At 46.1% G+C, this 20,718-nt stretch overlaps 1 protein-coding gene across 1 annotated transcript; it reads left to right on the top strand.

The window, feature by feature from the left end:
• The first annotated feature begins 7,605 nt into the window (after window positions 1-7,605).
• On the top strand, window positions 7,606-20,165 carry pik3r3b (phosphoinositide-3-kinase, regulatory subunit 3b (gamma)). The gene is made up of 9 exons (XM_014976865.2): window positions 7,606-8,078; window positions 12,707-12,824; window positions 14,930-15,028; window positions 15,112-15,292; window positions 17,283-17,408; window positions 17,490-17,818; window positions 18,482-18,556; window positions 18,629-18,790; window positions 19,536-20,165. The coding sequence occupies exons 1-9, from the start codon at window positions 7,973-7,975 to the stop codon at window positions 19,732-19,734; spliced, it is 1,395 nt and encodes a 464-aa protein (XP_014832351.2). The 5' UTR covers window positions 7,606-7,972; the 3' UTR covers window positions 19,735-20,165.
• The last annotated feature ends 553 nt before the right edge of the window (window positions 20,166-20,718 follow it).

Below are 20,718 nucleotides of genomic sequence, written 5' to 3'. Positions count from 1 at the left end.
AACTTATTTGTTCATGTCATAAATCTTTTCTTGCTATTCTAAGTTTTTGTTTGTGACTCAAAGTTTTGTTTGTGATTCTCACATGACGTCGGGGGCGGGGCCTAAAATAGCAACAAAAGATTTCTGATGTGTGCAAATAAAAGTTTATGTTTGGAAAATAACTTTTTAAGTTCACAAGACAGAAATGAGTTATTTAATTTTAAAAAAGTTTTTTAAACTAAACTTTTTGTTTTAAAAAAAGGAATCGTGTCAATTCCAAAAGTTTGGATTACAATTTTATTTTACTTAACTGAGGTTAATTTTCTTGTTTTTCATTGAATAATTGGAGAAAAAAATGTAACTTCATACTCTGTGAACCAGACCCGATACTCAAAACCAGTTAGCTGGAGGCGGAGCCAGAGGAGGGCGGAGCCTGTTAGCTGGAGGCGGAGCCAGTTGGCTGGAAGGGGAGCCAGTTAGCTGGAGGGGGAGCCTGTTAGCTGGAGGCGGAGCCAGAGGAGGGCGGAGCCTGTTAGCTGGAGGCGGAGCCAGTTAGCTGGAGGGGGAGCCAGTTGGCTGGAGGGGGAGCCTGTTAGCTGGAGGCGGAGCCAGAGGAGGGCGGAGCCTGTTAGCTGGGGGCGGAGCCAGTTAGCTGGAGGGGGAGCCAGGTAGCTGGAGGCGGAGCCAGAGGAGGGCGGAGCCTGTTAGCTGGAGGCGGAGCCAGTTAGCTGGAGGGGGAGCCAGTTGGCTGGACGTGGAGCCAGTTAGCTGGAGGCGGAGCCAGTTGGCTGGAGGCGGAGCCAGAGGAGGGCGGAGCCTGTTAGCTGGAGGCGGAGCCAGTTAGCTGGAGGGGGAGCCAGTTAGCTGGACGTGGAGCCAGTTAGCTGGAGGCGGAGCCAGGTAGCTGGAGGCGGAGCCAGAGGAAGGCGGAGCCTGTTAGCTGGAGGCGGAGCCAGTTAGCTGGAGGCGGAGCCAGAGGAGGGCGGAGCCTGTTAGCTGGAGGCGGAGCCAGTTAGCTGGAGGGGGAGCCAGTTAGCTGGAGGCGGAGCCAGTTAGCTGGAGGGGGAGCCAGTTAGCTGGAGGCGGAGCCAGTTAGCTGGAGGGGGAGCCAGTTAGCTGGAGGCGGAGCCTGTTAGCTGGAGGCGGAGCCAGTTAGCTGGAGGGGGAGCCAGTTAGCTGGAGGGGGAGCCAGTTAGCTGGAGGCGGAGCCAGTTGGCTGGAGGCGGAGCCAGAGGAGGGCGGAGCCTGTTAGCTGGAGGCGGAGCCAGTTAGCTGGAGGGGGAGCCAGTTAGCTGGAGGCGGAGCCAGTTAGCTGGAGGGGGAGCCAGTTAGCTGGAGGCGGAGCCAGGTAGCTCATATTACCTACTAAACATGCTGCTGTTCTGTAAAATTGTAAAGAATGTGACTCTTCTTTCTTCCTACAACTTTATCCTGAACATCCCATCTTTACTGATGGTCAGTTCCTGTCAGATTTGGCTCGACTCCCCCTAGTGGTCTGGAGGACTTTGTCTTGTGGCGTGGGCTTGGAAAGTTTCTGTTGTTTTTGCTATTTTCCTATTTGCTTCTATTTCCTGCTGTTGCAGCATTTTTCTTTTTCATCTGTCTTTGTGTTTGTCTGTTTTGGAGTTTGCATTATTTATTCGTTTCCTGCATCCATAGAATTGACCGTTAGAAGCATTTTACGCGTTGTGGCCCCTGATCCCCATGAATCCTGATCACAGCCGTTTCTGTGATCTGAATCATCCTGTCTGAGCTGAATCTTCCCCTGCAGATCTGTTTCCACTGGGACCAGGCTTCAGAGAGCGTCCGCTCTCCTCGAACAGGTGGGACGGTTGGACGCCTCTCTGTGGCGCTGGAGGCAGAGAAGATGCTTCATGATGGCGTTAGGACCAGGATGTGGGTGAATCAGGGCGGCTGTGTGCGCTCACAGCCGGAGCATATGCTGCAGGAGGAACCGGGCGTCAGCGGCACCGGCGTCTGCAGTGAGCCTGCAGAGAGGCCATATTTCCTGTCACAGCTACATTTGGCCGCTGAGCAGCGCTGAGCTCACATCCTGCTGCACAGAGAGTCAGACATGTTGGGAAATGATTCGTTGTTTTAAACAGATATTCACCAACAGCTACACATTTACACCTGAATGCAGGTCATCCAGTTCATTCACACAGTTTGTGCAAAAAAACAACAACACGTTTTTGACTTTGATCTCGCTGTAGTTATGTTATTCATGGAAATATGAATAATTACAGTTCAGGAAGAGAAGGATGAACGGTCCGGATCCAGAACTGAAGGAAGAATCCGTCTCTGTAGCGCCGCCCTGCAGGTAAAACCAAACAGTTCAAGTCCAGTATGTGTGGGGTCTGCAGAGCTCCTAACTGCAAGCTGACCTCCTGACCCTTGACCTGTACAGGTCCTGCATGGAGGGAGGGTCAGCTCTGATGGTTCCCCTCAGTCTGGACCAGTCCGGTTCTGTTGACGACCCAAACCACACACAGGATGTCCGTAGCTGTTAGCTTCCAGCGCTAGCACGGTTAATTCATATGGAGTTACATCTGCAGTTTGACAGACAACAGACTGATGAGGCCTGGATAAAAACTAGTGATAAGAGAGGACAGCAACTTCATTCTCACATTATTTCAGTGTTTTTCTCTCATTGTTATGACTTTATTCTCATCATTTTAAAATCATTCTTAGCCTGTGACTCTGTTGTCTCCAGTATTTTCAGACTGTAGTTATTCGGTGGCAGCTGTGACCTCTGACCCCTGTGAATACCAGGCGTTTACTGTGATTCCTGCGAAGTGAAACATCAGGTCCAGCTCAGACCTTAAACTGAGTTTGGTTATTTTTGGCATAAAGATTTCTGTTACTGTTATCAAAGAGGCAAATCTATAATTAATAAATTGATAAATGAACCGTTTTACTGTAGAGTTTTCCAGGTCGCAGTCGTTTACCACCAAGTTGCATCATCAGTCAAGTTGATTTGTTCAGCACATTTCAGAAACAAGGCAGTTCAAAGTGCTCTACTTCATAAAAATACAAAGTTATCACACCATCATATAATCATCACCAGTTTGAAAACAAACATTACATTTTGTCAACTGCCATCATCAAAATCATCAATGAGCATCAAATATGTCGATCATATTCCATGTATTATGGTTTGGAAGCAGCTCTTACCAGCTGGGTCTGCAGCCCAGATTTAAAGGATCTCAGTGTTTCGACTGTTTTGCTGTTTTCTTGAAGTTTATTCTAGATTTGAGGTGCATAGAAGCTGAATGTCTCCATGTTTGGTTCTGGATACAGAGCAGACCAACATGAGCAAATATTTAATTTCTCATAAAATGCAAACAGATATTTATTATATCTTCACAGTTTGTTCATCCTTTGTTTTACCATTAGAGGACAGTCATGACCTTGATGTGTCCTGAAACGTGAAGGTCGTGATGTTCCAGGACACGCCATGGCCTGATGTGTTTTGATCTAAACTCTGGATTAGATCAAAACATAATCATGGGTTAGAATGGCCTAGTCAAAGTCCAGACCTAAATCCAATTGGGAATATGTGGCAAGATCTGAGTCAGTTTGAAGATGCTGGCTACGCCCCTTTTAGAGAGGATCATTGAGACGCTGTGGTGTTTGGTGATGTTGGAGGCGCCAGAGGAAGGTCGTTGGTTTGACCTTCAGAAGTAGGACAAAGTTTTGAAACTTTTTGTTTTCATGAGTTCCTGGTTCCTTCTGATGCAGCGATCAGCTGTTAGCCGGCGGCTGCCTGCTGCTTTACTTCCTGCTGCCTTCACTTCCTGCTCAGATGCTCCCTAATCCTGCAGGGTCTTCTGCAGTCACTGAGGTCAAAGGTTGTCTGATGAATCCTGGTTAATCAGCTGGTTCCAGGCGGAGTCGTCCTCGTGGCGTTTTGATGTCACAGACTGGGAGCTGCGGCCGATAAGCCGGTGGTCACCAGGTGTTGGCGGGTCATCAGAGCCGGCTGTATCGGTCGGCTTCTATCTCTGGAAAAACGTAAAACGTTTCTGTTGGACGAACCGTCGGCTTGTAGCTTTGGCTCGGCTTGCAGGTGGTGTTTGACCTCAGAGAGATAACGGCCTGATTACAGCTGAACGGCTTGTTCTTCTGGGACAACGGCAGAGGTTTGAGGTTTTTCAGAAACAAAGCTACTTTTTCAGGGACAGCGGTGTTGTTGGAATCCAACAGTTTGAACAGAAACGTGAGCGAGCTGATAGGCTAACAGGTGCAGCGGGGCGGAGCGAGCTGACAGGCTAACAGGTGCAGCGGGGCGGAGCGAGCTGACAGGCTAACAGGTGCAGCGGGGCGGAGCGAGCTGACAGGCTAACAGGTGCAGCGGGGCGGAGCGAGCTGACAGGCTAACAGGTGCAGCGGGGCGGAGCGAGCTGACAGGCTAACAGGTGCAGCTTTAGCAGGATCTCAGCTCTTCTCCATGCTGGTATGTGCAGTCATCTGCATATTCATTTCTGTCACTAGTGAGAAATCTTCATCACTTAGATGTGCTTAAAAATGCAAAACATGTTGAATTATTGATGCGTAAACCTGGAATCAATTATCTTCAGTGTTTCTTCAGGACCTGCTGGTGGACATCTGACCCCTCACTTGTTATTCAGGTGACACTTTGAGAGCTAAGAGCAGTCGCTCCAAGGAGAGACATTTTCAATCACCCTTCACCAGAACCACTTCAATCTGTTGAAGGTCAGTTTTCCTTCCATCAGCAGGCCCAAGAATGAAAAATCTGTTTGTTTTTAATGGTCATTAAATGCATCAACACTAAAAACTCTGTGAACACACCAACAGTTGTCAGTTAGGGAATGAAAACAGGAATAGTCTAGAACATTCTTTGGGTTTTTGGATCCCAAACTCCTGCATCCATCCAGGAACCTTGATGGTCAACGTCTGCAGAGTTTGGAGACGTTGACCATAATCAGCAGCTCCGCCGTCACTGAAGGCCAAACCATAACACCACCACCACCGTGCTGACCAGACGAGCCTCTCCTCTTTGTTTGTCTTCGTCTCGTCTGACCAGAAAATCTGCCAGAATCCTGCAGCTTCTTGTGAGGATCAGGAACTGGAGTCAGGCCGACTCAAGAACAACTATCAGCTAACAGTGGTGAGCACTGCTAGCTAAAAAGCTAGCTACGCTAAACCTAAAGTGCTAACCATAAAGATGAGTTCTGCTAACGCCAAAGCACCACTCTAACATGGGATTTAGCAGAAGCTAATGCTAAAAATTTTTCTGACATGATATTTAGTGAAACCTTAAGCTAAGGTGCTACTCCAAGATGATATGCAGCTAAATCTGATGCTGTCGCTCCACACCAACATGGTATTTACCAGAAGCTAATGCTATTGACCTCAGAAGATTAAAGTTATGAATTTATGGCCCCAATCCAGTTCCTTAGGCTGGGTCATGCATTTCCTGCTGTGCTTGCATCTCATTCAGAATGCACCGACCCAGGTGTCTGGGGGGTAATTAGAGCGGGGCGGTCTGCTGTTGTCGGGGCAGTTAAACGGCTGCAGACGGGGCAGATTAATTCCCCCGCCCCTCTTTGTGTGACGAAGCCCAGAGTCAGTTCCTGTGTCATTGTTGGGCTCCATCTGCGCCACACACAGCGGCAGCAGCAATTAAACCTGGTTGACACACTTCAGGGTCCGGCACGAGCCATCTGGGAGAAAACGCAATACAGCAGCTTTAAACACATTCACTCTTCCTCCTCCTCTTCCTCTGCTGTCCTCAGACGGACGGACCAGGAGGCTTTTGTTCATCCTGAAGTGGGACGCCACAGATGCTCTGAGCAGCTGTAATTACTGATGCCGGCTGATATTTTATTGATATTGTGCCATCAGCTGCAGATTACCATGTGGGGGCGTCTGGGTCTGGGTCCTGTTGTTCTCCACCAACTGGGTCCAGTTCCTGTTCTAACAGATGAAAGAAATAGATGTTGGTTTTGGATTTTTCTGCAAAATTAGATTATTTTTCAAGAAAATATCCTTTAATTTCTCTCTTTAATGTTTTTAGCCATTTGTGAAGCACACAGAGAACTCATTTTAACCTGATATGCTTCCTTTTATTTCTGTATTCTGATTCACACGGAAATGTAACCGTTTGAAGCGCAGCAACGAAGCAGCGCCATGCATGTCGACATGTGGTAAACCTGCTGATCTGAATTAGGGATGGACTCATCAGGATTTGCTACATTTGTGTCCTTGATAGCATTCCAAGTTATTTAATGATCAAGGTCCAATTCTTCATACATGTAGTAAAGTCAACCCCCTCAGATTTTTTTTAGTTTTGTCATACCAAAATGTTTCAGATCAACAAACTCTGGCTATGTTCAGCAGGACTCAAACTAAATCAATCAATCAATCAATCAATCAATCAATCAATCAATCAATCAATCAATCAATCAATCAATCAAATTGTATTTGTATAGCACATTTCAGCAGCAAGGCATTTCAAGGTGCTTTACATAATTAAAAATAAAGACAGCATGTGGCAATGATTTAATTTATGATTTAATTTAGGCTGTTCAGGCTGTCATGGCAGCCTGAACAGCCCGATTCCGATGTTTTCACTCAAAAATAAATCAAATTGGTGCCACTTCTATATGTAGAACTAAATCACATCCAATCATTTTCCAGGCATCTGAACCAGGTTACATTTTATCCATCATTGACGGGAGACATGCATCATAATTCTGCAGCAGAAGACGTCAGACGGTAAATCTGGACGTAAACAATGGCTGAAAATGATCATGTCGAAGTGATAAAAGCAGCCTGAGTCAGTGAACACATCACATCCCAACCCCACCACTCCCACTCCACATCCAAAACAGACTTTTGTATTTTCAGCAGCTATGTTAGCCTAGCATTAGCATGTTCCTTCTCTGTTTTGATGTGACTTGTTGCCATTCTGCTGTAGATTAGCTGCTGCTAACCTGCTAACTGAGGCCGACAGAGTTTAAGATGGACTCCGAGACTCCATCCTAGGAGTCTTGGAGCTCTTGAGGGGTTCTGGTCATTTTTGAATTTCATCCTCTGCACTTGGGCTGAATTTGCCGGGATATTTACTCATGTTAAGATCGGCTCTACCTGAGATGTTTTCCTCTTGGGAATAAACTTTCTTTCTGTAAATTAATAGACTCCACAGTTTGGAAATAACCTAACACCAGAAGTGTTTTAATTTCTCTCTGGAAAACCACAGTTAAACTGATTCATCATGATCCACCAATAGATATATTTCTGAGGAGAACTGGAGGTTAACGACTGAAAGCCATTCTCCTCCTGAGCCTGCAGCTCTGAGCATGCGCGCAGTGGCTGGTATGTCAGGAGGCGGGAGGATACGGGGTTTCCCACTCTGATTTGTAAACTAGGGGTGATGGATTGATTTTAAAAACACTTCCGCAACTAAGACTTCAATTTTATGGACAAATAAATTCACAACTTCAGTTCTCATTCCTTTTAAAGTCTTAAAATAATAGAATTTATTGGCTGCAATCTTTTTTCAGCAAGATTCTATGTTTAAAATACACCGTCCATCCCGTAGTGTTCCTCGGTGGAGTGGTACGGTCCGGCCGGTGTCTGACTCCGCCAGGCCAGCCTCCATTGCTCACTACTCGTCTAAAAATGGAGCCGATAGGACGGAGGTTTGTGTGGAGGAGACGGAAAGGAGACCGCTGATAGACTTGGAGCTAACGGCCCCATTTCAATTTGTGCTTTAATGGAGCGGACTTTTGTTCAGGCATAGTGGGCCTCCATGAAGAGCCCCGAGCTGTTAGCATGTGTGAGAAAACAGCCGAAGCCCGGAGCTCGCTTTTCGCTTTTTATCTATTTATTTTACTCTGAAGCAGGCATTCAGACTGACGACTTGCAGGTTTATAGATAGACTAATTTATACTTTAAACAGATTTTATTATAATTATACCCGTCGGTTTGTTATTTTCGGCCGTTTTCACCCGTCCTGTTGAAAGCGATGTACAACACGGTGTTGACGGCAGAGAAAGACGGAGACTGGCGGGACGTGATGATGCCCTATTCCACCGAGCTGATCTTCTACCTGGAGATGGATCAGCCTCCAGGTAGGCGGGGGTACCGGGAGGGACGAGACACGGGAGCAGGCCATCTGGCTGTAGGGGGCGAGGTGGTGTTGTGTTCGGTTTGGTTCCCCCTGGAATCAGTGGAAGGTTTTAACAGCTTCGTCCCGGTGGACTCCATTAATGCTGGAGGTAGCTTCTGAATCAGGGATTTTTAAAGGAATATTACACACATTTTAAGTGCTTTATTTCAGATTAAGAAACTTGGAGTGAATTTATATAAACTGACCATTATGTCAGAGCTTTTTTTTTTTTTAAACGACGTAAACTACGTTAGCTGCCCTAAATCCCAAACTTTATTGAATAATCTGTAAACCAGCCCAGGTTTGTCTAAAGACTGAATTCTTGAACATCAGAGGTAAAGGAAATGGTAAAACTTAGCTTTTACCTGAACTTTCCCCAATAGCCTGCAGGTTTCACCAGTGGAAAAAACCCATGTTTAGTGGATGTTGTCATTTTTACCTGAATTAAGGTGGTAGAGAGGCCCAAGATGCTTTAAAATCCTAATTTTTATTCTTATTAGATTCACAGATAAAAGCTATGTGGTTTCCAGACCATAAATATTGAGTTTGTTTGCAAATTCTGACTGCTTGGATGTTTCCTCTGCCTGATCTTTGTCTGTTCAGACACATATTACATAAATTACAGCAGCAGATCTGCTTCTCTTTGTTAAAGCGACAGATTGTTTCCCTGCAGACTGATTCTGGGTTTCTAACACAAACCGTCTGTTATCAGCTGCTAGCAGCTCTTCAACAGGACTTTATGCAATAATCTTTAATATTTGGATGATGTTTGATTGGAGGTGAAATAGTTCAGCGTTTCCTGTGAATCAGCAGCTTTAGTTCTTTATTTCTGGATCTTTCTGAGCTCAGCGCTGCGTTCAGGGGGGATGGGGATTCAGACGGAGTAAAACCCGGATGAAATCCTCTGTCCGTGTTCCGATCTGAGCGTCTTCTCTGCAGAGTATTTCAGCACCTGTCACCGGATCGCTGCGTCTTCCTGCTTCCCTCCGCTCATTCGTTCCTTATTGTGTCGGAATCACCACGGACCCGCTGAGGTCCGGGGAGAACCGGGTCGGGTTCCTGGACCTTTGAGCTGCAGGTTGATGATCATCCTGATGCTGCAGGAAAACGACTCGGCTGAGTTTCTGCAGCGTTTTGTTGCTCCTCATCTTCTCTGGTTCTGGTTGGTTGGTTTGATGGTTTTCAGACAGAACCTCTGCGATCGGGTCGGAGGAGGACGTGATGCTGCTCAGCTCTGTTTGGACCTCTGAGGCCCGGTTAGAGGAGCCGAAGCATTTCTGCTGCATTCCTTCAATCAGCTGATCAAACCTCCATCAGCTGCAAATATCACAACAAACCCAGTCAGTAGACGGGTTTGGCTCCAGGTCCGGTTCTGCTCCAGGTCTGGACCGGTCCGGTTCTGCTCCCACCTGTTGGGTCTCGTCCAGCTCCTCCTCCATCCTTTCTTCCTCCTCAGAGCCCCGCCCCCTCCTGCCAGGCTGCGTACTGATTGGCTGAGGCTTCGGGTTTAGGAGCGGGCCGGCCCGGTCCGTTCCTCAGTCCGACAGAGCGTCGAGGAGGAGGAGGAGCAGCTGAGGTCCGGCTGCTCGGCAACATGCAGCTGATGGACGGCACCGTGCAGGACGGTAGGACTCGGACCTTCATTCCTCCAGCGGCTCTGGTTCTGGTCCAGTGTCATGTGATCCCGATTCTTTCAGAACTTCTTGTGTTTCTGGGCTCAGGACAGTTTGAAGCTTCAATCCAGCAGAACCAGGTCCAGTTCCTCCAGCTGCTGCAGAACCATCAAGGTTCTGATTGCTCTGACCTGTTAGTCTGATCAGCTGCAGCCTGAACTGGTTCTGGTTCTGATCAGCTGTTCTGCTGGGTCCGACTCCTTTTAGTGGACGCTGTCTCTCAGTGTGTGTCTCGGTGTGTATTGTGCTCCTTTGTCTGCCGCCTGTCGGCCCCTTTGTTCCCTCGGCTCGGTGTGGTCCGGTTGGAAAGCAGTTCCAGCTCCTCAGTGGTTCTTTGTTTGGGCGGTTCTGGTCTGGATGCAGGATGATCTGGTTCTGGTTCTGGACCTGATCTAACAGAAACATGGGTTCAGTTTCTGGTTCATCTGTTTTCTGCTCCTGATCAAACCTCAGATCAGTTAGTTAGAGATTTCCACTTTATTCAACTAGAATTACTGTGTGTGTTTATATCCATGTGTGTGTGTGTGTGTGTGTGTGTGTGTGTGTGTGTGTGTGTGTGTGTGTGTGTGTGTGTGTGTGTGAGCCACGTGTTCCTGACTGCAGAAAACTTTACACCCGTTAAGAGTTTAAATGGAAGCTGAGCTGCAGCTTCCTGGTTTCACCTGCAGCTGCTGCAGGAGATGCAGGACCAGATGCTGCAGTAGCTGGTGATGCAGCTGGTGATGCAGCGGCGGCTGCGTCTTACTTTGTGACTGAACTATTGTTTGTGGAAGAGACAAAATGTTCCAGCAGCTGCAGCCAATCAGAGGTCGGCACTCCATCAGAGCAGCAGGACGGATCCTCCAGTCAACAAGCTTCACCTCATTCATTCATCCATCCATTCATTCATTCACTCCAAGTTTGTTTTCCTCTGAAGTTTACAAGCTGCTGATTTTCCTGAAACATTTTCATTCTTCAGTTTTTTTAAATCGTCAGATTTTCTGTCGGCTGCAGACAAAGAAACTGGAGAAAACTGAGCAGGAAAAGGAAATATTTATATTTTATTATTTATTACAGCTTCAGCCAGTGAGGTCACCTGCTCTTTGGTAAATGAGTACACAGATGGATATAAACACACACACACAATAAAAAAATAATTTTAGGAATCGGTTATTCAGATAGTTTTCCCACGAGGCCCGGTGGTAAAACCTGAAACTGCTGCTGCGCCAGTTACTCAACAGGCTGTTGCTAGGCAACCGGTGGGACTTGGAGATGCACAACAAATCGGGTTGTTTCCATCAACGGCTTTTTATTTTGAGGCGTTGCATTAGAAGAGGTTGATGGAAACAGCAAAAATTCAAAACGTTTTTTTAATGTATCATTTTAATGATGATACTTTTGGCTTTTCTGGACGAATTAAAGAGCCACAGGAGAAACGACAGCACTGAGCTGCTGTGAACGTTTCCATCCACTGGTGGTCGGTGCCTTACCAGAGGAACCAAACCCTGAGAAATCACAGTCCAAACCTCTGGCTCAGCAGGAGGTCGTCTCTGGTCCATGTTACTTAGCAACCTCTACTTCCTGTAGCGTCAACATCTGATGACATCATGCTTTGTGTCGCCTGGTTGGTTGGCTCCAGCCCAGGCCTGTCGTAACTGTTTCTGGACAATAAATCCTCCCAGACGTTATTACGATAAACCATTATATTGGTGTTTTCAGACCATTTTCCAGTTATTTGATGCTTCTTGCATAATAATAATAATAATGATGATCATATTCTCAAAGATCAATGAGCTTTAAATTCTAATCAAAATTGAACACTGGAACCAGAAGACATTTTAAATATCCAAAATAAACAAACAAACCAGAAACAAGAAATAAAATAAATCATGAAATTTCTGTGAACAAAATTAACCTTCAAAATCAGGTTCAGTTGAGACCAAAGCAGCAGAATGAAACTTTTATCATCCAGTTTTTGGTAGAAAGAAAAAACAATAAATTATGCAAATAGAAGTTATTGAGTGTTTTAATTTATTATGCGATTAATTGATTTATTGATTATTACGACAGGCCAAATGAGTAGATGGAAAATTGAAAGGAAGCAGTTACTGTGTGCTAAAATGTGACTTTATTGACCTGATATCTGCTGTTTTCTAGCTGCTTTGAGGAAAAACTTGTGAATTTTGTTTAGTTGCTGAACTCGTCTGCAGCGCTGCGGCCATGTTGCTTCGAGATGCAACAATACCGATTATTAATCGCAGAAAAATCGATCCACATCGTCTTTAGGGCGATGCAGAAGATAAAACCAGGTTTGAACTTTGAACTCCAGAGAAAAGGTAGAAAGTTTAAATTCTGCTTTGATGTCTAAAAAGTGACAAAAGTTTTTGTTTCTGATCAGTTAAACCCTGATTTAAAATCCACTAAAACACGACGGATGTGGGACTATATGGAACAGATGATCTATTTACTATTCATTAGGAAGAATCTTTTTAGCATTTCCTTTTTATTTAACATATTTTCTCAAGACTAAAACAAATGAATATATTATTTGTTTTTCAGATACAAAAAATCCAAATACTGAATATTACATTTTTAATTTTTAATATTTTTAATTTCAAGAACTTTTAGTTGGAAGGTAAAAGCTCTAAACGAGATAAATTCAGTCAATCTCAAAGTTTCTTGTAAGAAGTTCAGGAAAAGGGAGCAGAGCTACAACCATTTATTTATCAGATTATTTGAGTTGTTTCTATAAGTTGATATATTGATTATTGCACCATATTGAAGGCAGATGGAATCAAAATCATCTCCTGGGATAACACTGCACTGTCATCAAAGCAAATCGATGTAGGATATTGTGATGAAGTTGCTGATTTCCTCCCATGTTGCTCCCAGCTGTCTCATCTCTCTCTCTCTCTCTCTCTCTCTCTCTCTCTCACAGCTCTTCCTCCAAAGCCAGTCAAACCCCAGCCGCCGTCGTCATCTTCTTCTTCCGGGGTCAGAGGTGACGATGGCGACTCGCTGCAGGAAGCAGAGTGGTACTGGGGAGACATTTCCAGGTAGATCCGCCTCATCACTCGCCTCTGGAACAATGTTCTGGTTTCTCTCAGCTCTTTGAACCACGGGAACAAAATGATCTTCTTTAATCTGCTGCTACTGATGGTTGCTATGGCGATTTCAGCATCAGGCCTCCACTTATGACATGGAAAAATGTACTGGTGGAATTGGTACTATTTTTTATAATTATTTACTAATTATGGATTTAAAACAATCCCCTATTTCTTGCAGAAAACTTACTTTTAAATTAGTTTAGTCTTATTTTCAGTTTACCAAGATATTTGCACTATAAACTAGATAGAAATACTTGGTAGGTATTTACTTGGTATGTGTTTTTTGCAGTGCACAGCACGAGTTCCCAAGCTTTTCAACCTGTGACCCCAAAATAACAGCACCACAACCTGGTGCCCCCTATTGGCAACCTGGCAACTGCTTAAAAAATGCATAAAATTATTTCCCTTTTTAAAAATATATAGAATTATATGTATTTTTGATGAATTTATTGGATAAAAGTGATTAATTATATATAATTGCAGAGTTTCCCCCAGTGTATTATGAGCCTGGCAGCCCACCAAGCTTAACTAGCGACCCGCCAGATTAAGTGTTCCTTGATTTGTGTTTTCAGAAAAATTAATAATTGAAAGAAAAAAATAGCTTCTAATTAAATTTTATTTATTTATTTATTTTTAATTCAAGCTGAATTGCAAGCGTATTTGTTGCTCTCAGCGTCTTATTGGCGGAGAAGATTCGTAAAAGATAAGTTTATAGTTGATGTTTTTAAAGCCGGAGAGCAGACCAATCACAGCGCTGGGCAGCGTGTTGAGATGGAAACGCCGCATAGTTCTTTGTTCACAAATATAAATCATCCTCAACTCTCCTCTGAAGGCGACTACAAGTTATTCCTGCGGTTCACATAGAGCTGCTCAACCAGAGCTGACATGGCGGGTTTAGACTCCTACCTCAATGCAGAGTTCTGGAAAGAAACATAATTCCTCACAGGAGGTTGATGTAAATAACCCGTCAGCCTGTGTCCAGTTTGAGTGAAAGGAGGCGAGCGTGATCCATGCTGAGGTAAACTGTAGAGATCAAGCAGCAGTGCGAGGCAGCTGTGTGATCAGTCGGCTCTCCTGGCTTTAAATGCATGAACTATAAACTTCTAATTTAGGAATAAGTTTGCACTGCCAGTGAAACATTCAGAGCAACAAAGATGCTTTCAATCCGGATTAAATGCAAAAAAAAAAAAATATTTTTTCTTTAATTATGTCCCTAAAAACATAAACAAGCAGCGCTCAGCCTGGTGGGGGGGCTAGTAAAGCATGGCGGGCAGCCAGGCTTATAATACAGTGGGGAAACCCTGTTACTGTACATTATGTACTGAGACATTTACTGGCATATTTGTGTATTTGTTTAATTTTGTCCCTCTTGGCGCTCCGTACACCTCAGGGATCCCAGCAGTAGATTCATCATGTGTCTGCTGATGTCTCAGAACATCCCATAATAATCATAACAGGCATCCAATAATCCAACTATTCATGGCTAATAATATTCATCGTGTTGGAGTTCATTAATGAAGCCCAACTGATTCTGTTCATAATTAATTATTAAAAATAAGTGGTTAAATCTGGGATGAATATTTAATTCAGAAACTTTATAAAATTTTAAATAATAAAATTGTTCTTGTCTGGTTCTGATTAATAGTTAATTCAGTTTAAAACAACGAAACAATCCTAGTTTTAACCTGATTTCACTTGTAATCACATTAAATTATTTTGATTTTAAATTAAAATAGTTTTATTTCAGATTAATATCAACATAAGAATCATCAGAAATAAACTAGAGTAACATATGAATAATTAGATGCATTAAAAGTTGAATAACTGAGGAAACGTCAAGAGAAAGGAAATTAATTACTGATAAAAAACCAACCAAGTCAAATGAAATGCATTCAGTTCAGTGAAGATATTAAAGTTTAAGTTGAAGCTGCAAATATCTTGATGGACGGATCCAGCTGGAGGTTCGGCCACCAGGGGGCGTGTGTGAGCTGCGTTAGCTTGCAGTGGTTCTACTCGGTTCTGTTTGTCTGATCGGCCTGTTGCCATGGTTACAGGGAGGAGGTGAACGAGAAGCTGAGGGACGCGCCGGACGGGACCTTCCTGGTGCGGGACGCCTCCACCAAGATGCAGGGGGATTACACCCTGACCCTGAGGTACGCCGGCGCCGCCCAGACCTGCCGGTCGGGTTCTGGTTCAGACCCGGCTCACTCTCTGCTCTGGTTCTGGTTCTGTTCAGGAAGGGAGGCAACAACAAGCTGATCAAGATCTACCACCGAGACGGGAAGTTCGGCTTCTCGGAGCCGCTGACCTTCGGCTCGGTGGTGGAGCTCGTCGGCCATTACCGGCACCAGTCACTGGCCCAGTACAACACCAAGCTGGACGTTCGCCTCACCTACCCGGTGTCCCGCTTCCAGCAGGTGAGGTGCATGCTGGGTAACAGCCTGCAGCCCACTGAGAAGGTTTCAGATGAATTTCTCCTGTTTTTGTCCAAACTGCAGCAGATTGAAGATCCAGTTTTTCACTATTTAATTTTACAGTTTCATTTCAATCTTTTTGTTTTATTAGTTTCCTACTTTATCCAAATAATGTGCATTTATCGCATTTTATTACATTTATTTTCTCAATGTTTCATGTTGTTTTTCTCTTAGTAATTTTTGAACCTTAAACTCTTCCAGTAAATTGAAAATGCAGAGATGGATGTAATCTGCTTTTCATCAGACCCTGAAAACTCGCGGCCTTGTCTGATCAGACGTTTGGATCAAACTACATCTGAAAAAGACTCGAGTTCTGATATTCAGTTATACACCATGATCATTTAAAGTGGAACTCCAATATGACGACATGCCTGGGAATAACATGAACAAAAACATGTAGAGCTGACGTCAGACGGGGAGATGCTCTGACTCGAGACTGAAGCTATAAAAATCAACGAGTTATTGTGTCTCTTCCTGGCATTTACTATAGAAATCCTAGACAGACGGTTTAAAACATGGAACCAGGTTATATCTATTCATATGGAACGGCAAAAAACCCAGAATAAAATGTGAAATATTACGAGGTATGGCTGTACCTGACTAGAGGATATTATCATGCTGCCCAAATAACTTCATACTAAATATAAATACCAAAAATATTGAACAGAGTCCATGGAAGATAATTAGAGCATCACTGGAGATACAGAGGCAACCAAGAATAGACTTAGGAATGTTAAACTGTCTCTGGCTTCTCACTGGGTAAATGGTTATATAATCCAAATTAGAGAAACCGTTATGTCTGATGCAGTGGCCAGTTACAATAAATACTTTATGCAATTTAAACAATGGGTGAAACATAAAATAGACCCAACCAAAAATGGGGTAAAAAGGACCGAGCAGTATCTGCATTAGAAAACAGAGGATGTTAAAACTGAATGGGAATTATGCTAACAGAAGATCTGAGGATCTGGACGACCCAACATCCTCTTCCAGAATCTGGAGAAAACACTGAGAGGAATAGAACCAGATTCTTCATAACACCCAGAATTACCAGTAAATTCAGATCTGGAGTTCAACCATGTTGGAGAGACTGTGGAGCGTCTAATGGGAACCACACATGTTCTGGCTGTGTCCCAGAATGACACAGAGACTGTACCAGTACTGGGCTACACAGTACCTGAGACCGGTCCGGTTTCATATCTTGGTCTTTTGGAAATGCTGGACTTAATGATGATTATTTGTTTAAAATTCTGCTGGTGGCAGCAGAAAGGTGATAACCAGGAAGTGGTGCCAGTCTGAACCTCCTACCACAAAGGAATGGATTCAGACTGAACTCGTTATTTGAGATGGAGATTCTATCAGAGGACACAGGAAGAGCAACGCCAGGACAAAATGGACACATCAGCGTGACGGGACTAATTTTGGATATCATGGTCCCCTGGTGTCTCCTGGTGTGCAGTTTTTGTTTTCGGCTGTTCTGTATTTTCTGTCTCTTGTAGCTACAGCAGGGCGGTGAAGGCCAGGGGTTTCCCACCCTGCCTACCAGGGGCTGTAGCTACAGCAGGGCGGTGAAGGCCAGGGGTTTCCCACCCTGCCTACCAGGGGCTGTAGCTACAGCAGGGCGGTGAAGGCCAGGGGTTTCCCACCCTGCCTACCAGGGGCTGTAGCTACAGCAGGGCGGTGAAGGCCAGGGGTTTCCCACCCTGCCTACCAGGGGCTGTAGCTACAGCAGGGCGGTGAAGGCCAGGGGTTTCCCACCCTGCCTACCAGGGGCTGTAGCTAGATTCGGTTCACTGAGTGTCTTTAACAAATCCGGTTTGGTTCTGTGCTGCCTGGTTTCCAGCTTTGAGTTGTGTTTCTCTGTAAACCTTGAAGTAAATGTTTGACCTTAAACTTGTCCCTCCATCTCCCTCCCCTCTCTTGTCCTGACCAGGACCAGCTGGTGAAGGAGGACAACATTGACGCTGTGGGGAAAAAGCTGCAGGAATACCACAGCCAGTACCTGGAGAAGAGCAAAGAGTACGACCGGCTGTACGAGGAATTCACCAAGACCTCCCAGGTAAACGTCCTGGTTTCCAACCAGCATGGCATCGATTCACGTTGTTCTGCTGCCCCCAACCTCCTCCTCCTGATCTCCTAGGAGATCCAGATGAATCGTACGGCCATCGAGGCCTTCAACGAGACCATCAAGATCTTCGAGGAGCAGTGCCAGACGCAGGAGCGCTGCAGCCAGGACTGCGTGGAGCGCTGCAGCCGCTGCAGCCGCTGCAGCGGCGACAAGGACGTGGAGAGCATCCTGGTCAACTTCGAGAAGCTCAAGTCCCGCCTGGGGGAGATCCACGACAGCAAGGTGCGTTTGGAGCAGGAGCTGAAGACGCACGCCACAGAGAACCGCGAGACGGACAAGAAGATGAACAGCCTGAAGCCCAACCTCATCCAGCTACGCAAGATCCGCGACCAGCACCTGGTGTAAGTAGGCAGGAGGCGCATCGCGGCTTCCTGTCTGGAAAACTGAGCTTGGGGACTGTAGGAGGAAGTCGGCAAAGTTTAGAAACGTAACAAACCAGCACCCTCCTTGGACATTTAAAAGCATTTTGTTGGTGGCAGTGATACCCCACAGTGGGGACAAAATAGAGATTCAGAAAACTAAAATCCTGACAGCCTTCAGGTTCACATGGTTTCTGCTCCACTTCTGACCAGCATTTCCAGCCATGTCCTCTTGCCTCCTTTGGACTCTGGTGAATCACGTGGTATGATGGCCGTTACATTCAATATCATCTCTAATTATTCAAAGATACTCGGTCATATCAACGCAACAGTCCACAAACTTCTGGCAACCAGTTCATGACGTCAGTTTGATTTTGTGCAAAATAACATTGTTACTTATTATTTAAAATATTTTTTCAACTGAACCATTCACATTTAATTCAACTTTTCGCAGTAGGAACAGGATTTGGGTCACTTTCTTTAAAATGCTTGCTAACAGTTAGCCTGATTTTAGCTGATTTGGCTGCAGCAGTCGGTTTTTCAGTGAGTTTCAGCAGAAACGCGGTTCAGTGATATAAATATGAAAACTTTGTTTTTAGACCGGGTCTTCCTCTGTAATCAGACGTTCTTCTTCTCCTCCTCCAGCTGGCTGAGCCATAAGGGAGTCCGGCAGAAACGAATCAACGACTGGCTCGGCATACAGAACCACGCCGCCGACGAGTGAGTGTCCGCCTCGGCTGGAAGCAGCCATGTTTGTGGCGTGGCGTTCTCACTGAGTTTCTGTTGCTGCAGAGGCGGCGAGGAAGAGGAGAGCCTGCCTCACTACGACGAGAAGAGCTGGTTCGTAGGAGACGTGAGCCGGACGCAGGCGGAGGAGCTGCTGGGCGGGAAGCCGGACGGAGCCTTCCTGATCCGGGAGAGCAGCAAGAAGGGCTGCTACGCCTGCTCTGTGGTGTGAGTACGCCACACACCCAGGGCGCCGCGAACCAATCAGGGAGGGTCGGGTCTGGAGCAGAGAGGGAGCTAGCTTACCTAAACTACCGTGGTTACCATAGTGGGGCCAAGGGTCGTATCTGTCTGTTCTTCATCCACCAGATTGGAGCAAAGAGTTTCAGGACATTAGCATTAGCTGCTACATGATTAGCATTGAGATGCTATTTTAGGCTAACATAGCTTTGCTGATAAGCTAACTTCTTTTAGCACAACTTGAACACAACAGTCTTGTCCACTCAGATTGTTTAGAAGCAGCTTCACTGCTGCTGCTAGCGGATGTAGCCGTGCGTCACATTTATGGGCGTACCGGAAACATGCAACACCGGAACCTTCAAATGGAAAATGAAATAAGAACAGTTTTTAATTGCGTTAAAATTTTAGCACTATAACATCTAAACAAAATGAACACGTCGCAGTGGAAGTGGCAGTGTTGCCTAGCAACCTTCTGTCCCAGACTGCAGAGCAGCTGAACATTCAGGCGGGTGATCTGCCTGAGCTTCTTTAGTAGCCAAGGAATCCAAATTATTCAACTTGTTTCGGCCCTAAACCTGAAACGGGACAGGAAAACCAAGGAGCTGCAATGGCCTAGTCAAAGTCCAGACCTTACTAGTGCAGAATCTGAAACAGTTTGTGCCAGATCCTCCAGAACCCGACCAATTTCCTCCTGTGTGTAGTTTGGTAGTTTACCCCCGTGTCGTCCCCGCAGGGCGTCGGGCGCGGTGAAGCACTGCGTCATCTACAGCACGCCGCGCGGCTTCGGCTTCGCCGAGCCGTACTTCCTGTACGGCAGCCTGAAGGAGCTGGTCCTCCACTACCGCCTCACCTCGCTGGTGCAGCACAACGACGCGCTCAACGTGCGCCTCGCCCACCCCGTCCACGCCCCCACGCCCCCCCTCTGCAGGTGAACCCAGGGGGCGGGACTAGATCTATTTCTTCTAGAAGTTCCCGGGCGGCGCTCTACATCTAGACTGCTTGATTTGCACAAGAAGTGAATGTAAAGAGAAAAAACGTTTCAGGTTCAACGCCGACCCGATCGACTCCGTCTGGAAACATTCGGCCTGCCGGGCCGCCATGTTGGGGCGGGGCCTCCAGTCTGGGCTTCAGCAGATCCACAGGAGGCGTCCGTTCTGAAGCCTGATCAGAAACGCCTGCAGCGAAATATTATTCATCTACTCTAAATTAAAACCATTCAGAAAGTTCTTCAGCTTGTTATTCACTCCGGCTCTGGTTCTGGTTCCGGTTCTGGTTCCAGTTCTGGTTCTGGCTCTGGTTCCAGTTCTGGCTCTGGGTCCAGCTCTGGTTCCGGTTCTGGTTCCGGTTCTGGTTCTGGTTCCGGTTCTGGTTCCAGTTCTGGTTCTGGCTCTGGTTCCAGTTCTGGCTCTGGGTCCAACTCTGGTTCCGGTTCTGGTTCCGGTTCTGGTTCTGGTTCCAGTTCTGGCTCTGGTTCTGGTTCCGGCTCTGGTTCCAGTTCTGGCTCTGGTTCCGGCTCTGGTTCTGGTTCCGGTTCTGGTTCCGGTTCTGGTTCTGGTTCCGGTTCCGGCTCTGGGTCCAGCTCTGGTTCTGGTTCCGGCTCTGGTTCTGGTTCTGGTTCCGGTTCTGGTTCTGGTTCCGGTTCCGGCTCTGGGTCCAGCTCTGGTTCTGGTTCCGGTTCTGGTTCCGGTTCTGGTTCTGGTTCCGGTACCGGCTCTGGGTCCAGCTCTGGTTCTGGTTCCGGTTCTGGTTCTGGTTCCGGTTCCGGCTCTGGGTCCAGCTCTGGTTCTGGTTCCGGTTCTGGTTCCGGTTCCGGCTCTGGGTCCAGCTCTGGTTCTGGTTCCGGTTCTGGTTCTGGTTCTGGTTCCGGTTCCGGCTCTGGGTCCAGCTCTGGTTCTGGTTCCGGTTCTGGTTCTGGT

Source organism: Poecilia mexicana, unplaced genomic scaffold (assembly GCF_051168715.1).
Source record: "Poecilia mexicana isolate PSO_F unplaced genomic scaffold, ASM5116871v1 scaffold_4, whole genome shotgun sequence".
Classification (NCBI taxonomy): Eukaryota; Metazoa; Chordata; class Actinopteri; order Cyprinodontiformes; family Poeciliidae; genus Poecilia; species Poecilia mexicana.
The sequence above is the reverse complement of the archived record's forward strand: the minus strand, read 5'-3'. Positions and strand labels throughout refer to the sequence as shown.